Raw genomic sequence first — 22,659 nt, forward strand, 5'->3', positions numbered from 1 at the left:
TCAAGCACAAGAAGAAATGATGCAATCAAGAGACATGGTAGGGGCTGGAGAGATGGTACTACAGTTAAGAACACTCACTGCTCTTCCAGAGGACCTAAGTTCTATTCCCAGCACCCACATTGAGTGGCTCACACCACCTGTAACTGCAGCTCCACAGGATCTGATGCCCTCTTCTGATAACACATGGCAAAGACAGAGAGAGAAAGAGAGACAGAGAGACACAGACAGACAGACACAGAGAGAGATAAAGTTCTTAAAATCTTATCTGAAGAGGGTGTTAAATCCCCTGGAATTGGAGTTACTGACAGATATTAGCTGCCATGTGTACTAATGGGCCCCATATTTTGAGTTTTTAGAAACTTTACATAGAGACTGGAGAAATGACCATACTGCTTATACTGCTTGCATAAGATGTAGATTGATTCCCAGCACCCACATTCAGTGGCTCACACCACCTGTAACTGCAGCTCCACACAGGATCTGACCCTCTTCTGATAACACATGGCAAAGACAGAGAGAGAAAGAGAGACAGAGAGACACAGACAGACAGAGAGACACAGAGAGAGATAAAGTTCTTAAAATCTTATATCAAAAAGAAAGACAAGGTAGACAGAAGATATGTAAATCTACTGCTGTCAAAACCTGGCATAATATTTTACAGACCCCTCTTTCTTCTGTAAGTAGGAGAAACATACTCTAAGATAACAATAAAGTATGGCAAGTACACAGACTCTTAACATAGCCCTATCCTCTTACTACCAAGTGTGATGTGCTGCCCATGTGATTTGTGTACTGTACTTTTATTTGGCCGGTAGCTAAACATGCGGTTCAAACCAGCATGGCCACAAACACTGAGGAATGCATTGTGCTGCATTACAGCAGCTGTGAAGACAGCAACAGGAATTTTTCAGCTCTATATAGTCCTAGGGACCACCATCATATTGAAGGCTGTATAACAACAAAAGATTGTACCTGAGTTGGTAGAGCAAGAGCTCCATAGTCAACGTGCTGTAGATAGGAAACACTGACCCTTGACTCCTTCGTAAGTCCACACCACACCCAGATTCTCTTACTCTGCAGTCCACTCGTCCTCCCTCTGGCAGATATCCAGGATCCTGACATAGCTTCCTTCTTTCCTCATCTAAATTGCTGGGAAAAGATATGACTAATGTCTTGGGTGACTCTGAGTCACTGTGTTATCTTGTTCAGCAATACTGCACTCTGAGCCCTGAAATTCTCTTAGGACCTCTGGAGGCTGAAATGCCCATTAAGATCTAAAGAGAAACCATGCTGGGTGGTGTAGATCTGTAATCCCCTACTCTGGAAGTAAGGCAAGAAGATAGCACATTCAAGGCCTTTCCTGGGCTACAGAGTTAGCTCAAAGACAGCCTGAGCAATTTAATTCAAGCCTATGTCAAACTGAAAAGAGGGCTGTAGGTGTAGTTTACTGGTAGACTATTGCCTAGTATTCATGGGGCCCTAAGTTTAGCCTCTAGTACCAGAAAAAAAGAAATAATCTCATGAGAATCTAGTAGTTCAGAAGAGGCTCAGTCTCTGGTCCCCAGCCATTCACACTTAGCTATATGCCCAAGAGAATTATAAACATACATCCATGCAAAACCTGCAGGCAAGTGTTCATAGCAACCTTAATAGCCAAACTCAGAAACAGCCCAAATGCATCAGCTGATGGTTGTGAGATGTCCTTGCAATGGAGTGTATTCAGCAGTGAAGGAAACATGGCACAAATGCACATGTACAGAATGGATGGAGAACGCCAGGCTAAGTAACAGAAGCCAGACCCAAAAGGTCACAAATCAATGATCCACAGATGCAAATGTCCATGGATGATAAATCCATAGAAACAGAGGTAGATTAGTGGTACTGGGCCTGGGGAGAGGAGAAATTGAGAGACTACTCGGGAGTAGGTAGTTTCTCTTATGGATAATGTATTGCTGTGACAAAATGCCTGACAGGAGCAATGTGAATAAGGAAGGATTTCTTTCTGCTCAAGTTTCAGAGTTCAGATCATTGTGATGGGGAGGGTGTGTGAAGCAACTCAGTTCACATCCCATCAAGCCAAGAAAGAGAAAGGGGAATATCAATGTTCTACTGGTTTTCTCTTTTTCCCATTCTGTTCTGCCCAGACCCTCAGAATGTGGGACACTACTGCCCACTTTTAGGGCAGGTTATCTCCGCCTCAGTTAGTTCTCTGTAGAAACATCCGGAAGTGTGCCTCACTATCTCCTAGGTAATTCTTGATGTAGTCAAGTTAACTATGAAGATTAACTGTCACGATGGATATGTTCTGGAATTGGCTAGTGTGATGGTCACTCAGCCTTGTGAATATACTAAAACCACTGAATCTATACTTCACAACGGTAAAGTTTATCTTGTGTAAAGTTATCTACTGTGTGAATTATATCTCAACTTATAAAGTAAGATGACAGGAGAAAGGAGGAATGCAGGGAAAATATATACATATCTATAATATGCAAATATATATTATATATAAAAGGGTCATAGTAATCACGGCTATGAGCAGTCATCATGAGGACCCAGGTAAAAACAGAACTATAGCCTACTCCTTCAGCCCTCAAAGAGTAAGGTTCTCTTCATAACGACAGAGCAAAGTGTGCACATGTGTGTGAAGCCTGTATGTTCATATTCATCCAACCAACACTGTATGCCCCCCACCACACCCTGAAAACTGGCATGTGTGTATGAAGAAGAGGGAGGGGCCTCTGAAATACATGGCATGGGTGGTGGCATGGGTGGTGTAAGATCCATCATGTTTGACATGCCAGGAGTAGAAACTTCCTCAGGCTACTTCTAGAACAGGTAGGATTTCTCTGAGGCTGTTTCAATCAGGCCCTTCGGGGGAAACCCTTGTTTCTTCTACCCATGGAGGTGGGGTTTTTTAGAGATAATGGGTATGTTCATTACTTTGAGCATCTCTCTTCCTCTTCCCATCGCCTCCTCCTTCCCCTGTCCATTCTACAGTCTGCAGACCCGATTCCAGATAGAGCAGGGAGACAGGCAATATTGAAACCAAGCCACCTCATGTCTAACTTTATCCCCTATACCTGCCTTCTGGCCAGTCACCAGGACCCATTTTTCTTAGTCTGTCATCCATGTACAGGGATGTGGTAAGGCAGGGCAGCCAGCTACTGCTTCCAACAACAGGCCTGGCACAATTAGAGGAGAGTAGGAATGAACATTACACGACCAAGCAAGCTATGCGAATACCAGGGACCACATTTGATTCTGAGTTTCCCAGTTCCTGATGTGAAAATTAAAACACAGTCTCTACTAAATTATCCCCCAAAATGCATTTCCTCTAAAGCCTGATAACAAGTGATTATGTAACCATAGAAACAGCTATTTTAAGGGAAAGAAAATCAGAGAAAACTGAATCTTTAGAATAGCTTTATAAAATCAGAGTTTGCTTGATGTGACTTTCAACAGCACTGAGTGTAGCTTCCTCTGTTTTATACCAACACAGAAGCTCATTTAGAAGTCCGTCCATTTCAATAATTGGCTTGTGAATACTCTTAGACTATCTAATGAGGGGAAAAAAGAAATGATCAGGGAGAAAAGTCGGGTAATTTTTCTTCTACAGTCCCAGGTCTGTTTGAAGTTTTCATACCACGTTTATCATCTCTAACACTGGTTTCAATCATATAGCTGCCAAGCCCTGGGAGTACTAAGCTTTTAGAATAGTCTAGAAATTACTGGCACCTATGTAATTTCAACTTCAAAGTCAGTCTTTTGTGGGTAATTTTAAAGTAAAGGAAATTGTAATTAAAGACATATATTACTTTGTACCACTGAATTCATTAAATATATAATAAGCACCAAGATGCGTGAACATATTATTCTTAACTATCATTTTGATCTTTATTTCTAATCAAATTTATCTTCTAGATCTGAAAAACTGGAATTGTTTCATGGGCAGTAGTTATTTTTTGCCCTTTTTTCTTTTAGGTATGAGAGTAAATGGAGTGTAGGGGATGATACAGATGAATAAGCATCTCGGCATAAATCTCCCAGCTCCCCCAGCCCCGTCCTTCACTTCCTCCACCATTGTTTGGAAAATGATGCCTTGTAACATCCAAAATGATTTTTTTAAGAAGTGGGTTTTTTTATTTATATTTTATGTGTATGAGTGCTTTGCCTGCATGTATGTAAGTGCACCCATGTCATGCAGTAACCACAGAGGCCAGAAGAGTATGTCAAATCCCCTGGAAACAGAGTTACGGATAGTTGTTACCTGCAATGTGGGTGCTGGGAATTGAACCCGGGTCCTCTGCAAGAGGACTGAGCCCTCTCTCTAGCCCCCAAAATAATTTTAACTAATTAATTTTTTATCTTTGTGTATGTGCGTACACATTCATATGTGTAAGTCAGAGGACAGTCTCAGCTGTCAGCCTTTGCCTTCTCCCTTGTTTGAGACAAGGTCTCATTTTTCTCGCCCACTGTATACACTAGGCTAGCTGGCCATAAACTTCTGGGTCTCCCCTGTCTCCACCTCCCATCTCCCTGTCCAAGTACTGGAATTATAGAAGGGCATGCACACTACTATGTCTGGTGTTAAGTGGGTTCTGGGGATTCAAAGCCAGTTCCTCACACTTGCATGACAAACACTTTACCCACTGAGCCATCTCTCCAGCCCACAGAAAAAGAAATTTTGGGGGGTGGCTTACTACACATGACTTTTTGTAGAAAGTATGTTTAAATATCTCAGAATAATTACTCCTTTACATGGAGAACTCCAGTGACTTCTCATTTGTCACCCAATTTAGTCTTCAGTCTTTGTATAAAAGACAGGATAATGGGACAGAGTGGGTCCCCAGGCCCTTGCCTCTTCCCAGCATATCATAAGTTTCTAATGATGTTTGCATTTGCTATGCAGTGCTGGATTCCTGTTGAAGGTGGGGAGCATTGGGATCTTCAAACTGCGAATAATAAAATAAAACAAAAAATTCATGTTCTTGATGCCTTAAGAGCTGCGTTTTTCAATATTCATTATAAGTGGAACCCTTTGTAATACAGACCCATGTGTCGAATGCCAACAAAAAGGTGAGGAGAAGCTGCCTGCCATAGCTGGTGGTGAAGACCAAGGCTCCAGCCTCCACCTCCTGTCCCCTCTGTTGACTCCGAGGAGCCAGCTCCAATGAGCGATTTCAAAAGTAGCCCTCATTTTCAGAACGCAGCAGAAATAAGCACAGTCAACAGCAAATACCCAAACAAGGTGGCAACTTATTAGAATAAGTAGTTCAAACCAAGGTAGAATTTTATTAGAATAAAATTTATTGGAGCTGGAGAGATGGCTGAGCAGTTAAGAGCACTGGCTACTCTTGCAGAAGACCCAGGTTCAATTCCCAGCACCCACATGGCAGCTAACAACTATCTGTAATTCCAGTGCCAGGGGATCCAGTACCTTCTTCTGACCTCCATGAGCACTGAACAACACAGGTGCACTTATACAGACACTTATAAGTGCAGACACTTATACACATAAAAATAATAAAATATTTTTTAATTTTTATTTTGTGTTTATATTTACAAACTTCAATCATTACAAGTAAACCAGAAGGTCTCTGTGGCCTTTTTTATAGAAACAAAGTTGAAGTTCAGTGGTTAAAGATGACTTCAGTCTTCCATTGGGTTCAGTCCAATTCCTTCCTGCTGGGGAAGGGGTTATGTGGAAATACTCTGAGATATGTTCATGATGGTTTCAAATGGTAGCAAAAAATATTTTTATATTTGCCTCATAATCACAAGAAACGCTTGAAGTAAAATTATGCAGAAATGGGGGCTGGAGAGATAGCTCAGCGGTTAAGAGCACTGACTGCTCTTGCAGAGGATCTGGATTTGAGTCCCAGCACCCACATGGCAGCTACGAACTGTCCTTAACTCCAGTTCCAGAGGAATCTGAAGCCCTCTTCTGACCTCCATGGCATTGCACAACACGGGTGCACTCACATACATCCAGGCAATACACACGCATAAAATAAAAATAATAAAATATTTATTTAAATTATGCAGAAATGTAAAGAAGAAAATAATCAAATATTCTTCCAAATTTAATTCCAAATAGTCTCTAGCAACTCTTCATACTGTTTAATATAAATATTAAATCTGGAAAATATAATGTCTACAGCTCCAAGTCACATTTCCCCTGTGAGGACATGAAAGCTGTCCTTCCAGGAGCATCCGGGGCCCACTGCTGGCATCCAGCTCATCTGGCACTGAATGAAGCAAGTGGTGCACAGTCTGTCCCTTGAAGGACTTGCTCATGTGGTTATAATACTGCCATCCTCCATGGACATGGCATCATCTTTAAAAAAAGACAAAAACAAAAAACAAGGAGCTATGTAGATAGTTCAGTCCATAAAATGCTTACACACAAGCATGAAGATCCAAGTTCAGTCCCCAGAAGTCATGCAGAAAGCTTAGTGCAATGATATGTTCTTGTAATCCCAGCACTGAGGAGGCAGAGACAGGAGGACCCTGGGGCTCACTGTCCTGCCAGTCTAATCTACTTGGCAAGTTATAAGCCAGTGAGAGATCCTGCTGATGAAAAAAATAATAATCCAAGGTGAATGACTGTCCTGAGGAACAACACCTTAGATTGGCCTCTGACTTGCACATACACATACACATACACATACACATACACACACGCACACACACACGCATGCACACACACGCCACACACATGCACACGCGCACATACATATGCACACACACATGCACATTCACCCATGCACACACATGCACTAGCACAGACATGAACACATACACAAAAAAAATAATAAAATTGAGCCAATGCTGACAGCATTGGTCAGTGGTAGGGTACCTGCCTGCCTTTCAAGAACACCTTGGTTTGATCACCAGCATGAAAAAAAAAAAAAAAAAAAAACTTAAGATTAGGTGTAAAGTTTACATCAAAATAAAAACCTGTGAATAAGTTGATTCTAAACAGTGGTCCTCATACTGAAATATTTTAGGAGGAAATGTATCACTGTCTTTGCTTTCTTTGAAATATACCTAGATAAGGTAGATTGGTGAGCAGGTAGATGAAGAGATATGTGATTTTTTTTAATACAGCAAAAACAAGCCAGATGGTCAAGTGTGGGTCTATAGTCCCAAAATCTTAGGAGGCTGAGGCAGGTTGATCCCTTAGTCCAGGAATTAAAAACCAGTCTGAGCAACATAGGGAGAACCAGTCTCACAACCAACAGTAATATAGGATCTAGATAGTTATGTATTTGAATACTTATTATAAAATTACTTCAAATGTGTTCAGTGTTTGAAATCTTTCATAATAAAATTGGAAAGAAGAAAGAAAAATGTACATTAAGTATATGTTATCAGATGTTCACAGAAAACAAGTTACATAGTAGCAAAAGCTAATAAATTTTTGCCCTCCACATTACAATACCTCAGAGCTGTGGCTGTAGTCAGTGGCAGAGTGCTTCCCTAACATGTACAAGGCCCTGGTGTTCCATCTCTAACATGACAAATAAAATAATTATTATTAATAATAATACAGTATGTCAGTAAGACATTTGAGTGTATGAAGTATTTTGTTATAGTTATTTTTAAATGTTTTCTGAATTATTTTAACTATTACCAGGGAACCAAGCACAGAAAAGCACACTGAGTTGCAGACTTGAAATATGCTTCAAAGTGGAACTCTCAGGCAGTGTGATGGCACACACCTGCAGTCCCAGTTCTCAGGAAGCTGAACCAGCAGGGTCACCTGAGCCCAATAGTTGGAACCTGGACAGTTCAGCAGGACCATATTCCAAAACAAAAGAAAACTAGCATTTCCCGTTATGACTGGTTTGTTAGGTTTTTAATTTGGACATAGCAATAAAATTAATTTAAAGATATCTGATCATTTGAGTCTGCCTGTTTGGGGGAACTCTCTGCTTGAAATCAAGGAAATGAGACTCCATTCAGAAGTCCAGGCTTGGTGGTGCACGTCTTTAATCCCAGCACTGCAGAGGCAAAAGCAGGTGAATCTCTGTAAGCTGGAGGCCAGCCTGGTCTATGTGGTGAGTTCCAAGGCCAGCTGAAGCTATAGAGAGAACCTGTCTCAAAAAACAACAACAAAAAATCAGCAGACTGCTAAAAAGTTAAAGTACTCCTGTTCTATAATAATATGAACTGTATTTCAACAGTCTGAGTGTGGCAACAATCATATGCTGAGTGTGACACTAGCACAGAGGTGCTAAATGTCCAGGACAAGATTCATAACATTTCAGGTTTGCCATTTATCATTCTTCACAGTAGTTACTGTGAGATGCCACATTACAGTTATGCCTGAATAAAAACAGAACATTCCTTTAATCCCAGCACTTGGGAGGCAGAAGCAAGTGGATCTCCATGAGGTTAAAGCCAGCCTGGTCTACATAGCAAGTTCCAGGTCATTCATAGCTGCATAGTGAGATCCTGTCTTTAAAAAAAAGAAGTGTTATTCTTTTACTATAGTGAGATATACCATTGCCATTTGCTTATGAACCATGCTATTCATAAAGGATGCCCTTGTTTCATATTATGTTTAGTATTAATAAAAATGTAGTGTTCATATTATTTCTGGAAGGAACGAAAGAATCCTAATGTGGCTACCTCACACGAGCAGTAATTGCTAAGGAAAAAACTGCTTTGCTGCGACTCTCTGCTAAGATACGTGCAGTGACTAAATATATCTTCATCCAAGTTAGACGACACTTAAGAGATCACTTTGCCAAAAAAGGAAATTTTGTATTATCCTAGATAGAACTATTTCATGACATTTCAGATCTCTTAAGAAACTAGTGTAAGGTGAACATTGACTTCAAGGTCCATTTCCCATTCTGGGTCTTTCTGAAATATGCTGTGACTTGAACCAAAGACTGTGTGGCTGTCCCTTTATATCCTCAGGCAGCTGATTCTGGGCCCCACAGATGTCTACATCTGTGCATACTGACATTCCTTCTGCAGTTATAAAATGACAGATGTGTTTGCCTAGAATCAATGCACATCCATCCTCCCATCCTCCCATGTACTAAGGAATCCCCAGGTGACTTGTGATGTCTATGCTGCGCCTAAGTAGATGTTATATTGGATAGTTTAGAGAATGGAGAAGTCTGTACATATTCACCACAGACTCGGTTTCTTTTTTATTAAATACTTTCACTCCACAGTTGGCTAAAACCCACACAGAGAGCTCGAGGATATGGAGGCTGGTTATATTGAGTCTACAGAGCACCATCCTCTGAGATGGCTGACTCCCTCACTTGCTTCTGATGGTTAGCCTTATTCCTTGTGATGCTCTCCAGCAGATGGGAAACTGTTGAAAAATGAAGTTATGACAGAGACACAGTCCTGAGCAGCTCCAGAAGAAAACATAGAAAGTTGCCAGTGAGCCAGAGCCATTGAGTACTGTATTGTTTCTGTTTCCTTCTTTCAGTTCACATAGATGCATCAGAGGTTGAAGTTTTGTGTTAGTGTGGTTGAAATTCAATTAGTTTTCAGTTGTCATTTAGCCTCACATCTATTCCACAAATACACTTTCTCCTCCAAATGTGCTATGCTTTGCTGTTTAATGCTGCTTTCCATATGTTAACATAAGCTAGAACTTGGGGTTGTTGTTTCTTGGGTTTTTTTTTTTTTTTTCTGGGCCTTGCGCTTGCTGGACACCACGGTCTCACTGAGCTCCACTCCTGTCCCTGGATGGGATCTGGAATTTATTCCTTCAGGTCAGATTAATCATCTGCTTCCTTAAGCACTGACTGGTGCTTCCCAGAGAGAAATGCCCACTCTTCTTCCTCCCTTGCCAAGTTCACTGAGAATGCTTTTCACCCTGTGCCTTGGTTGGGGAACTCCTTCTATGAAAAAAAGCTCTGGGGAAAACAAAATACCTCTTGCCTAACGAAATATTATAAATGCTTTGGGTTTGCCAGTTATCCTTGTCCACCATACTGTTCATCTAGCCTGGACCTCAGTAAATATTTGTGAAATATAGACATGCACTAGAAGATTTCAGCACAGCTCGACCAAATACCATAATAAGGCACAGCCATTATATTTTAAAGAATGATGCCTTGGCTGGACATACAGAAAAGAACACATACTGGTCTACAACAGACCCCAGAGGCCACTCACACCCCCATGAAATGTAAAGAATGGAGAATATGTCCAGCTGAGCTAGTTACAGGTGGATATAAGGACTTCCTAGGAACTACTCCTGAGACTCTTCACATCTCCATAGATGCAAGTGCTTTAGTGGGTGTCTCTCTAAGGAGGTGCCCAATGGTCTTGCACCATAAATTATCCAGTGCCAACTGAGGTGTGAGAGCCTCAGGTGCAGAATAAAAACTTTTTCCAAAAATGACTTATTTACCATAGGTCATATTGGGCCATGACAATGACTGGAGTGTTCATGGAAGAGAGGAGGCAGGGCCTGGGTGCTACCTTCTCAAGTCAGGAAGAGGAGAGCAGCAGCCAGCGGCACATTCAGCCTTCCCTTCTGCATGCCAAGGTGCTAGCTCTGGAAATACACTTCCTGGACTCCACCCATACGAGGGAGGGGCTCAGAGTTCACAGAGTGCAACTCCTTTTAGGACCCATACCACAGGTCACATCAGCCTTACAGTTGGTGCCACCCCTCAGTCTTCTCAGGGGGACAACTGCTCAGTCAACTTAGTTTTCTAGGATAAGTAATGATCATTCCTTTTGTTATTGGTTCTGGTTTTTGCCGTTTCTTGTTTGGTGGCTGCTGCGGCTACTGTTGTCGTTGTTGTTGTTGTTATTGTTGTTGTTGTTGTTGTTGTTGTTGTTACAGAGTCTCAGTAAGTAGCCTGGGCTAGCCTGGTATTTAGTATTCTCTCACCTAAGCCTCCCAAGTGCTGGTATTACAGGTATATACCACCATACCTGGTTTTATGCAGTCTAGAATCCAGTCTAGAACCTCATGCATGCTAGGCAAGCACTCTAACTACTGAGCTACATCCTCAGCCTTGTGATTGTCTTTATTCTTACGTTATCTATATTGGATTGATTTTTTACTGGTCTCTGGGTGTATCCATGGAATCTGATGTGTAACACTTACTAGAGGTGTGGTGTCTGGCAAGTTACTTAGCTCTCTGTGCTTAGGCTCTGTTACCTGAAAACTGGACATAGTAATAGTGTCTACCTACTTCCTTTTATTTTATCTTATTTTATTTTTGAGGCAAGGTCTCACTGTATAGCCCTGGCTGACCTGGAACTCACTGTGTAGATCAAGCTGGCCTTCAACACACAGAGATCCACCTGCCTTTGTCTCCCCAGTGCTCAGATTAAAGGTGTGCACCACCATACCCAGCCCATGTCTACCTTCCTTCATGTGAGGATAAAATAAGTTTATTTATGGAAAGTGCCAAACAATGCCAGGTATTTAAACATTTGAGAAGTAATAGCAGTCATTAGTACTATCATCTATCAGAATCTGTCATAATTATATTCCAAACCATCTCACCCAATTACAATTTGTTATGAAAAAAGCTATAGGTCTAGGATATAGTTCAGTGTAGAGCATTTGTCTAGCATACATGAAGTCCTAGGTTCTATCCCCAAGGCCACAAAAAAAAAAAGAGGAGGGGAACAAGTGAAAAGGGAGGAGAGAGGGAGCACTGACAAGGAACTTGTTTGTAAACTGCAAGAAAGGCCAGGGACCTAAAGCACACAACCACCCTTTGTTCCAAGTTATATATATTTATATATTACATTTCTAGAATATTTTCCCTTTAAGAGCTCTGCTGGGGATAGGAGGCACTTGCTTTGACTAAGCTATTGATTAGGGTTATGTCCCAGTTCCTTGTCCCTCTCAGCCACAGTCCAAGTCAACAAAGCTTGCTTGGACACAGTACCTGCACCTGCTTCATGGTGAGAAAACAGAAGAGTGTTACCTGCTTTCAAGTAGTTAATGTGGGCCAGATATGTGCCCTGTGCTGTGGCACCTTACAGAACACAGCAACAGCCCCAATAGGGGGCATCCAGGACTTCACTGGTGCGTCTCAGTAAGTGCAGGCACCCAGGGAGAGGCATGGCCCCTTGTCCACCTTGGTCAAATGACACAAATCATAATATCCATTCTTCAGTCTGTTTTGACTGACACAGGAAAGCAAAACCTGTCACACAGAGGACAGTAGTCTGTGTGCCCCGTTTGGGAGCAAAAGAGTGACGTCAGAGCTGTGTCCTAAGGAGAAGCCTGTGGCACAGAGCACCCTTTAACTGACTGATAAGCTATCACATGAATAAAATGATCTCTAACCAGGATTTTCCTGTCTTCTGCTACCTTATTAGGACAGAGTGGGCTTCTTATATTTTGTTATTGCTGTGGGGAGGGATGTTTGTAAAGGAAAGTTACAGCACACATTGCTACCAACATTGGAAAGCCTGCGCTTATATTAAAAATCATAATCGGCAGTGACAGGCTTGAGGTATGACACTGTGTGGGTCCCAGCACCTCACCATTCGCTCCTGCATAACCTAATGGCAGCTAATCTGTCAAGTTTAAATGTGAGGGAAAGCTCCTTGGATATTTTAAAACATCAGAAAGATACAATCGTGCCAGATTGTTACTAAGAAACGGGACGGGTTTGGGAGGGCAACTGCAGGTAGCGCACCTGCAAACTGGAGTTCAAGGTTAGGGAGGGCGCTTACCTCCAGCACGGTTGCAGGCGAAGACTGAATCGCGGGTCATCGACAGCTTTTGTTTTTCACTAATCCCTGAGAAAGTGTACAGAAAGCGAGCGTCTGTCTGCGGCCCTCTGGCTACTTTGCAGCGCTTTAGCCTGTAGAGTTTGGAGCCTGGCTATGCTTTTACGTGCAGGGATATTTTACACATCCCGTCTACCTCAGTAGATACAGTCCTAAGAAACTGCCTGGGGACCCGGATTTGGGGTGGGGGGGGCGGTTGCTAATGATTTAATTGCTTCAAAACCTGCGCCAAAGCGGAAACCAAGCGGACAGCAAAGGCACAGAGGCTCGCGTGGGCGAGCCCGGCGCTGTCCGTCACTCGGGCCCCGCCCCCCCAGCGCTGTCCCCGCCCCCAGCGCTGTTCGTCCCCCGTAGGCCCCGCCCTCTCTAATCACCTCCTCTCGCGGGCCTGCCCCGGCGCCGAGTTGTGACGTCACTGTCTGCGCCGCGCGCCTTAGATACAGGAAGTAGAACCAAAACAAAGGAGCGGCAGCCCGGAGCGGATTTGTCTGGGCTGGTCTCGCGGCAGCCTCGTCCTGGCCCTGGCTGCCGACCTCCCTGCAGCCGACCCACCATGTCCAACATGGAGAAACACCTGTTCAACCTCAAGTTCGCAGCCAAAGAACTGAGCAGGAGTGCCAAAAAATGTGATAAGGAGGAGAAGGCCGAAAAGGCCAAAATCAAAAAGGCCATTCAGAAGAGCAACATGGAAGTGGCCAGGATTCACGCCGAAAATGCCATCCGCCAGAAGAACCAGGCCGTGAATTTCTTGAGAATGAGTGCGCGGGTGGATGCGGTGGCTGCCAGAGTCCAGACTGCGGTGACGATGGGCAAAGTGACCAAGTCCATGGCCGGTGTGGTTAAGTCGATGGATGCGACGTTGAAGACCATGAATCTGGAGAAGATCTCTGCTCTGATGGACAAATTCGAGCACCAGTTTGAGACACTGGACGTCCAGACACAGCAAATGGAAGACACGATGAGCAGCACGACGACTCTGACCACTCCCCAGAGCCAAGTGGATATGCTGCTCCAGGAAATGGCAGACGAGGCGGGCCTCGACCTCAACTTGGAGCTGCCGCAGGGCCAGACCGGCTCCGTGGGCACCAGCGTAGCCTCGGCCGAGCAGGATGAACTGTCCCAGAGACTGGCCCGCCTTCGGGATCAAGTCTGATGGCAGAACTGGCCCGAGGTTTCCTTTTGCCATGCTCTCTGTAAATGAGAGAGATGCCCTAGAATCCTGCCAGAACGCCAGCACGCCCTTTCTACCTTTGGGTTTACAGCCTTCTCCAGATAGGTTAAGAAATTCCAGTCTTTCTCTGCTCTTAACTGGATTTTAAAGCTCTTGTATAGCTTGTGATTATGCGTATTTTTATAGTCGCCTTTTAATAGAACTGGTTAATTTGCTCTATACGAATCTCAAAAATTTGGGCAGAACTCTGGACCTCGTGTATTCAGTTTTCCACTTAGAATTATCAGATTGAAGTTTATTTATTTTTGTGTGGGTGATGATACGTAGACAGGAGGCGAAATGAATGATTACTTACCTTGGTTACAAATACATAAACACTTTGTTAACGTCTTCTGTGGGCAGTGCGTTTTCTGTATATCCTTTCTTTTTCTTGGGTTTTGCCATCAAAAAGACTGCAATTGACTATTAATTTATTCTCATATTATACTAAAGTTACCTTAAAATATTTTTGCAAAATATTCTTACTGTTTCTGTTCTGTTTGCTCAGAACAGAATGTAATGGAGTTTGTGTAACTGCAGAAAATGCCACATAACTTATCAGGAAAAATTAAATTTGTTCATTTATAGTCTGTTTACTAAGAGTTCTTAATACTTAAAGACTTACTGTGATAATTTCTAGTTGTTTTCTATTGAAAGTCAACACTTTAGACTTCTGATCAAAGTATGTCGATCAACAAGACACAGCCCTGTTACACGCCCAATATTGCCAAAGAACTGTTGACTCCTCTGGGTAAACCCTGGGACTGTGTATTTATAGGTTTTGTTTTGATTTTTACAATCAAAAATAGAAATAAAATTAGAGCAGCATTTTAAATTCTAATTATTTGTATGTTGATGTATTATTTTACCTTAACTCTTCTTTTTTAGACCTCAAATAGCATCAGTTAGAGTGTTGTAGCTTTGCAAAGCTTAAATGTATGGTCAGCCAGCTAGAAATCTGGGAGGAAGCAATGAGTTGTTAGAAAGAGACGGAACCTGGAGACCCGCTGTATCATTTTCCCAGGGATGGCAGGGTAGTACCTGAAACCAGAGCAGAGCAAGTAGCCACCTCTTTCTCCTGGCCTCAAAGCTGACAAGTTAAATATTTACAGTCGGTTTTGTTCTTGTTTGATTTTTTAATTCTCTCTTTTCTGCATTGGAAGTTTTTTTCCATTAAGAGAATTGCAGTGTCTCAGAAAACAATTATAGGGCCTTAGCAAAACTCTTTGAAAAATTCATCATTCTAATGTGGTTTCCCATGTAAATGAGTAACAGTGCAGGTGTACACAGATGACTGCTGGCCCTCGTAGTTGAGATTTTTATGTAGTAGTATTCACAAGTCTGCTGTACGAGATACCTTTAACTGCTCAGTATCTTCTCTCAAAGGCCCTCTAGCTGGCTACGTGTCCTCTCATCCACACAGTTGTGCTGGTCGGGCTTGTATGACTGCAGGAAGTTTCCTAACCCCTCTTTTAGACCGAAAAAACTGGATCATAACAACTTAAAGAATCACTCAGTGAATCTGGGTACGGTGGCACACACCTTTAATCCCAGCACTCAGAAGGCAGAGGCAGGTGAGGTCTAGGCCCTCCTCCTCCTGGTCTGCATAGTGAGTTCTGGGCCTGGGTTAGGGAAACCCTGTCAAAAAAAAAAATAGCTTGGTGTTGAATCCTTGGTAAATTGAAGACCCTTGTATAATGCATATGTTCCCATCAAAATATATTTTGTGAGGTTGAACAATGCTGTATATGCTTAAACTTTCTTAAGATATGTTCATTTCATACTACATGAATGTACATTTTTATAAATCATAAATATTATTTTCAAAAGCACTATAGGCCCATGAATTATTTCTTCACTTTTGGAACTGATACAATTTTGAAATGTAAATTTTAAAAAATTAATAAATAATTTTTACACTGTATGTTAATGTGAGTTTGGATCTCAGTGGTAGAGTGTATGCTTAGCATCCATTAGACCCTGGGTTGGATCCCAGCACCACAAAAAAAAAGAAAGAAAGATTGGGGGGAAAATCTTTTAAAAAGCTATTTAAGAAAGGAGAACTCAGAGCCTGGTATGGTGACATGGACCTTTCATCCCAGCACTCAGGAGGCAGAGGCAAGCAGGATCTTTGTGAGTTTGATGCTAGCCTAGCCTACACAGCAAGTTCCAGGCCAGCCAGTCAGAACTACATAGTGAGATCCCATCTAAAAAAGAAAGAACAAACACAGAAGTAGATTTGGTTCAGGGAACATGCTATTTTCCCAAATGCCCTGAATACTACAATACTACCACCTGAATTCTTGCCTGAGTAGCATGACCTTTCCTTCCTTTTTCTGGGAGCATGGTATTTTCTTTATTGTTTTGTTTCTGAGGCTATGTCCCACTGTGCAGCCCTGGCTGACCTGGAACTCACTATGTAGACCCAGCTAGCCTCGTACTCCCGGAGATCTGACTGTTTCTACCTCCCTCCCAAATGCTGGGATTAAACATGCACCACAGTGCCCAGCTTGACTGTTACTTCTTTACTGTGAACGTTTCTTCGTGGCCACAAATCTCATCTATTGTAACTTCCCCAAACCAAAGACAGGTATCTTTAAAGGGATCCGATCCAAAGGTACAGGGAAGTAGTCTCCAGGCCACTATTAGTAACTACTTTTAGTCTCGTAATTTTTTACCTTCAGATACAGGATTTCACCAGGTTTATTGAATGCCTGTAATCCCAGCACTCAGGAGATCAAAAGGCTAAGGCAGGAGGATCACAAGGTTGAAACAACCTGGGATACATAGCAAGAACCTGTCTTTAAAAAAGCATACATGGCAGTTGCTAAGCTGGGTTTTAGAATTAATGGGAATAAATGGATGGACTGATGTCCAAATTTAGCTTTCTTCTCTTAATTTATTTTAGTACCCAAATGTATGCTTTGGGAGAACAGTCTAACCAAAACTGTTCTTTGATTTGGGGAAAAAGAAAAAAAAGCTGTGATTAAGTAACAGTCTGGTCTGATGAGCTTATTAACCTGAGTGGATATGGAGGGAGAAGACATAATCACTAGTGGGAGACTTGTCTGCAATACATAGAACATCCTCTTGGGGGCACTTACTGCTAAAACCCATAGCTCAAAACTAAATCAGTTGCCAGGAATAGTAAGCTACTTTAGTTTCCCCAAGTTCATTTCTCTACAACTGCATTGTCATTCAAAATGACAAGTAAGGGACAAAGATTTAGACAAAGTGTCAGGTGCCGGCTGTGCATAGGGAGCAGAACCAGATAGTCTGGGCACACAGAGCGTTCCTGGCACTGTCGGAGATTCAGGTTTTGCAGGATGCTCTTGTGGTAGTACTTAGAGTTCCCTGATGACTAACAAAGTGGCAGATAAGTCCAGCACAGTGAGCACAAGCCAGACCCCTGACATGGGATGCCAGAAGTGCTAGTGCTAGGCACTTGCCCTTCATAGCATCCTTCCAAACTCAGATGTTTGGTCCTGTGTCTCAGGGTCTGTACAATGTCTCTCTTACCTGACGAGGGTCAGAACAACCAGTTCAGCAGTATTTGCTCAAAATGACAAGTAAGGGAGAAAGATTAGACAGTGTCAGATGCCAGCTATACACTCTTCTAAATTTAAAAAAAAAAAACAAAAAACGGGTATCTGCCCTCAAGTGTCATTCAATTCAATTAGGTAGATTAAACAGCTACATAAAAACAAAAATGGGAGCCTGGCAAGATAGCTTAGTGGACAAAAGCATTTGCCACCAAGACTAATGATGTGTTTGATCCCGAGGACCCACATGGTAGGGAGAGCTAACGCCCACAAGTTGTCCTCTGACCTCTACATGCATACTATGACACATACACAATCTCTCTCTCTCTCTCTCTCTCTCTCTCTCTCTCTCTCTCTCTCTCTCTCCTCTTTCTCCTCTCCCCCCTTTCTCCTCTCTCTCTCCATCTCTCTCACACACACATACACACCACACACACAAATATAAATAAATAACTAGAAAAAATGGACACGATTATAAAACAAAAAGATGAAGCAGATTAGTGCAAGCCAGTATAGGAAGCACACACATACCACACCTAAACTCAGGAGGCTGAGGCAGAAAGATCACAAGTCCAGTAGTTTCAGGCCAGCCCCAGCAACACAGCAAGAGGCCACCTCAAAAATAAGTAAATAGTGGTAAGTTTACATACTTGTATGTGATTTATGCTTCAACTTTTAAGAAAGGACAGTACAACTTTATGCACCTTGTTAGACTGTGATACAATAAGTACCAGAAGAAAGGGTTTGTGTGTTCACAGCACATAAAGGAAAAAAAAAACATACAAATGGCCCAGAGTCTCAGAAGCCAAAACTACACACACAAAGTTTGAACTAAATTTATGTTTATGTAACAGGATAAAAAAGAGACTGGACAGATTACCAAAGGCTCAGAGCCAGATTAAAAGTATAGACTTAGCTCCCAAGAAAGGGACAAGGGCAGGAATCACCATGTGTGGTAGTCCAGAGGAAAGCTCAAAGCACACAGCAGGAGGTGCCACAGGCTGACAGTGTACAGATAAGACTGGTGATCTGCCACTGTTGGCCAGGTCTGCAAATAGTGTGGTTCTGCTTGTCCAAGAACCTCTATTGAGGGATCTTAGCCCTGGGTGTGCATTAGAACTGCCTGGGACTTCCTCACCACATGAATAACATTTTTATCCAATTTTTCTGAGGCATGGTTTCCCTATAGCCATAGCTGGCCTCAATGTCACAGAGATCCATCTGCCTTTGCCTCCTGAGTGCTGAGATTAAAGGTATATGCCACCACCCCCAACCTTTATTCAATATTTTTTATTTATTATTTTTATTTTATGTGTATGAGTGCATTGCCTGCATGTGTGCAAGTGTAACCATGCAGTGCAGTACCCTCAGAGGTCAGAAGATCACATCAGATCCCCTGGAACTGGAGTTAACAATTGTTAGCTGTCACATGGTACTGGGAATCAAACCTGGGTCCTCTGCAAGAGCAGTCAGTGCTCTTAACCACTGATACATCTTCCCAACCCCTAATTCAATATTTTTATATCTTTTATGTATCATGATAAATTCATGAACACAGAGAAAAGCCTACTTGCCTCAACAGGTACAGCTTGATTTTTTTTCACAAAAGAAATTATGGAAAACGTATATTGAGGACACTTAGGTGGTGTTTTCCCTCAATCCAGCAGTCTAATTACAACAATAGCCAGGAACCCTTTCATGTCTGTCCTTGTCCCAGATTGTCCTCTACTTCATGATCGTCTCCATGGCCCCAGGAATTCTGACTATTTTTAGTTATTCTAGGAAAACTGACAATAAAGGAGATATAAACAGTGACTGAAGATGGTTGATTGGAGTGCCAGGTAGGAGAGGTGGTGGGTTTTTATTTGGCTTGGGTTTTCTACCAGTTTCAAATGAGGCTCTAACTGATGAGAATAAAAACATTCCTGCAAATACGCATATCCACAGCTGTAGGTAGAAACACGGGACATGTCAAAGGAGATGGGTTGGAGCATTTTGTTTCCTGTGCTGGGGTTTGAACTAAAGCCTCAATTGCACTGAGCAAGCAGTACCACTGGACTATATCTCCAGTCTTCTTTTACTTTCTTCTTTTTTTCCCCTTCACTTTTTATTGTGAAACAGGTTCTTGCTAAGTTTCCAGGCTAATGTCCAACTCCCCTCAGCAGCCCAGACAGGCCTTGAACTTAGAATTCTTCTGCCTCCCCCTCTCTAATTAGCTGGCAGTACAGGCCTGTACCGCCAGGCCCAGCCCATTCTGCCATAGTGTCCATGAGGCAAGTGATTTTTTTTTCTATAATGGCAATTTTCTGTGCTTTTGCAGCTGTGTATGTAGATGTCCATAAATAGTTTGTAAGAGACATACTTAGATATGCTGGATTTTTCTACTTGACCTGTAACATCATATTTAGGGAGATAATGTTCCAACCCTTTAAAATATAATCTTTTACAAAATGCTGGGAGTAATCTGGGAGACCCTTTCAGAACATCTTCCAGTAATCTTGGGAGCCCCAGCTTGAAGAAGGACTTTCACAGCATGTTTAGAACTAGGCCAAGTAACAGAACTAGCAAGAACTTTGAAAGCCCACTGTGGAGAGGAGAGTGGGGAAAGACTGAACCTTTGCCCCCTTTGCCTCTGTCCTTGGTTCTACAGTCACAGCTTTAACAGGGTTCCAAAACGTTCCCACCACTTCCCTCCCACCACTTCCTCTAGAAGACAGTCTTTAATTACATCCCTCAAGAACCTCATATGTACTTTTTGTTACCCATATTTCACTCTCTACCTACAGTAATTATCATCTGAATAAATTCACCCACCTACCTCTACCCTTTGTGCATCCAATTTTAACTTGGTTACTTCCTAAGCTAACTCTGCCTCGAGCCATCAGCTTCATATTTCATGTTCAGCCCCTCTTGTCAGGCCCTTGCTAGTTGCTTCTCCTAGGTGAAGGTGGTGGGGGGGAATATGTGCTCCTTCCGTGGATGTTTCCTGAGGATCAGGTCCTGCACTGAGTGCTGGGGACCCTAGATTTGCCAAGACAAGACCTGCTCTCTGGGTCCAGCACTTTGATGGAAAAGATAGAAAATAACAAGTCAGTACCAGCTGTGGCATGCTCTCCAAGGACCTGGAAAGCTAGGCCTCATGGAGACTCCAGTGCTATCTGAAACAGGTTCTTACCTCTATGACCAGAGGGAAGAACTGGCCTGGTAGTTAGGAACAGGAAAAACTTGAATGATGGCAATGATGACATCGTGTTGGCTCACCTGCCACACACTCACCCTGCCCTTGATCTGAATTATATCGATGAAATCTGCAGAGCCTTTGTCACCCACACACACTCTCACCCTTCCCACATACTCACACTCTTACATACATCCTCTGCCATTCACACATTCATATTTACATACCCAGGCACAAATACTGTTATTACAAACATTACAAATGCAATATATAGTCATACACACACACACACACACCTTAAAGTATGTGAAATAAGTTACCCTATTTTTTATTTATATTACTAGCCTTGGAAGGGGGCTTCATTCAGCCTCTCAGTTTCCAAGTGGCCACTCGGGAAGAAGGAAGGAGGAAGGCAAGCAGAGGTGAAAAAACAAAGCAGAGTGAAACAGAATGCAGGCCTGGAAGCCTCCCTCCCCCTGCCCCACCACACACACCCTGCCACCTCAGGACAGACACATGTCAGCCCCTAGGCCTGTCCTCCATGTTGCTGTGTGAATGTCCCTTTAATGTAGCCCAGCCCCAGCCCAGAGAACAAGTCTGACCACATACTGGCTTTTCTTTGCAGCTTCCTGGAAAGGATTGACAGTGTCAGTCTGGTTGACTACACACCCACAGACCAGGTATGTGACAGTAGAGCTGCCTGCAGGAGCTTCTGAGGACTGCAAGAGACCATTCAGTGATTATCCAATAGACTCACAAAAACATCCTCAGAATAACCGCTACTTGCACCTTGCCATTGGGCCCCTGCAAATGGGTCATGCCACAATGTGCACAGCCTTTACTCACCTACCTGATACTACAACACTAATCAAGCTCTAATTTGCCATGTGAAGGAAGTTGGTGTGCAGGCCGGAAATTTGTGATTCCCAGGCTCCCTAGGGCCATCAGTGAGAAAATCAGGCCTTCACTTCCCTTCTTTGTGCACTGTGCCCATTCTGCTGTGGGCCCCAGGTCTGAGCCCCACCTACCACAGTACACTGTCCAAGTGTGCTGTACAGTATCTCTCTTAGGTTGAGCTGGAAGGAAGAAAGGAAGGGAGGGAGGGAGGGAATGAAGGAGGGGAAGAACAAATAATAACATAGATAGAAGGGTGTTTACTCAAAGCAGCCCTTCTAACTTCCTCTAGCATCTCCAACCCCCTGGAAGCTGGGCATTGTCTCCTCTGTGCCACATGGAGATCTAGTTTTCTCCCTGGAGTTTCTGCCTCTGGGCCAGATTCCAAAAGCTTAAAATGGTCTACAGTGTGAGGGAAGAGCTGATGAGGATCTTTAAGCAAGTTAATGGTTTCTGGGGAAGGGAGAGACATTTTCTTCAGTGGTGTAGCCACTGATAAGTTCCCCGTGCTCCTATAAATAACCCTCTCACTCGTTCATGTTCCTATAAGTAATCCTAATTAAACTCACTGAATCACACTCACACACATATATGTGCGTACACACACACACACACACACACACACATACACACATATATATAAAGACATGAAAATAGAAGACGGAATAGTTAGGAGAAAGGAGATCAGTGAGGTTGGAAGGGGGAAAAGAGGATCATGGAAGTGAATAGGAGCAAAATAAATTATGTACACATATGAACATGTCATACTGAGGCTCATTACAAGGTATAATTAATACATGCTGATAAATTTGTTTTTAATTACCCTACAGTATAACCTGGGCTCTTGAGCCTTTCAAGAACCGCTCAAAGCTGACCTAAGTGTGTCATTCTAAAATGCAGGATGGCTGCTTCCTTATTATCTTGTACCAGAGAAGTCAGCTTTGTGAAACTGCCTGGACTTCTCATACCCTCAGGACCACATCATCTTGGAGTCAGAGAGAGAGTGGAACTATGCAGGGAAGCGAGAGCAAACCTAAACTGAAGTAGCTTCTAACCTGGCTCGTGAGTGAGAGTGAAGCGCC

At 42.8% G+C, this 22,659-nt stretch overlaps 2 protein-coding genes across 4 annotated transcripts in view; both read left to right on the forward strand.

Moving 5' to 3' along the window:
* The window catches only part of Gnal (G protein subunit alpha L), a 150,434-nt gene that overhangs the window by 113,775 nt on the left and 14,000 nt on the right, over positions 1-22,659 (forward strand). For all 3 annotated transcript variants that reach the window (XM_008834684.3, XM_008834685.3, XM_008834686.3), the window contains one exon: positions 21,309-21,363. In XM_008834684.3, coding sequence (XP_008832906.1) covers positions 21,309-21,363 — 55 coding nt within the window. The remainder of the gene's footprint in view (positions 1-21,308; positions 21,364-22,659) is intronic.
* Chmp1b (charged multivesicular body protein 1B) lies at positions 13,183-15,887 on the forward strand. The gene has a single exon (XM_008834683.3). It carries the CDS (start codon positions 13,307-13,309, stop codon positions 13,904-13,906), a length of 600 nt encoding a protein of 199 aa, XP_008832905.1. The 5' UTR covers positions 13,183-13,306; the 3' UTR covers positions 13,907-15,887.

This window comes from Nannospalax galili, unplaced genomic scaffold (genome assembly GCF_000622305.1).
Source record: "Nannospalax galili isolate Female #2095 unplaced genomic scaffold, S.galili_v1.0 scaffold155, whole genome shotgun sequence".
Classification (NCBI taxonomy): Eukaryota; Metazoa; Chordata; class Mammalia; order Rodentia; family Spalacidae; genus Nannospalax; species Nannospalax galili.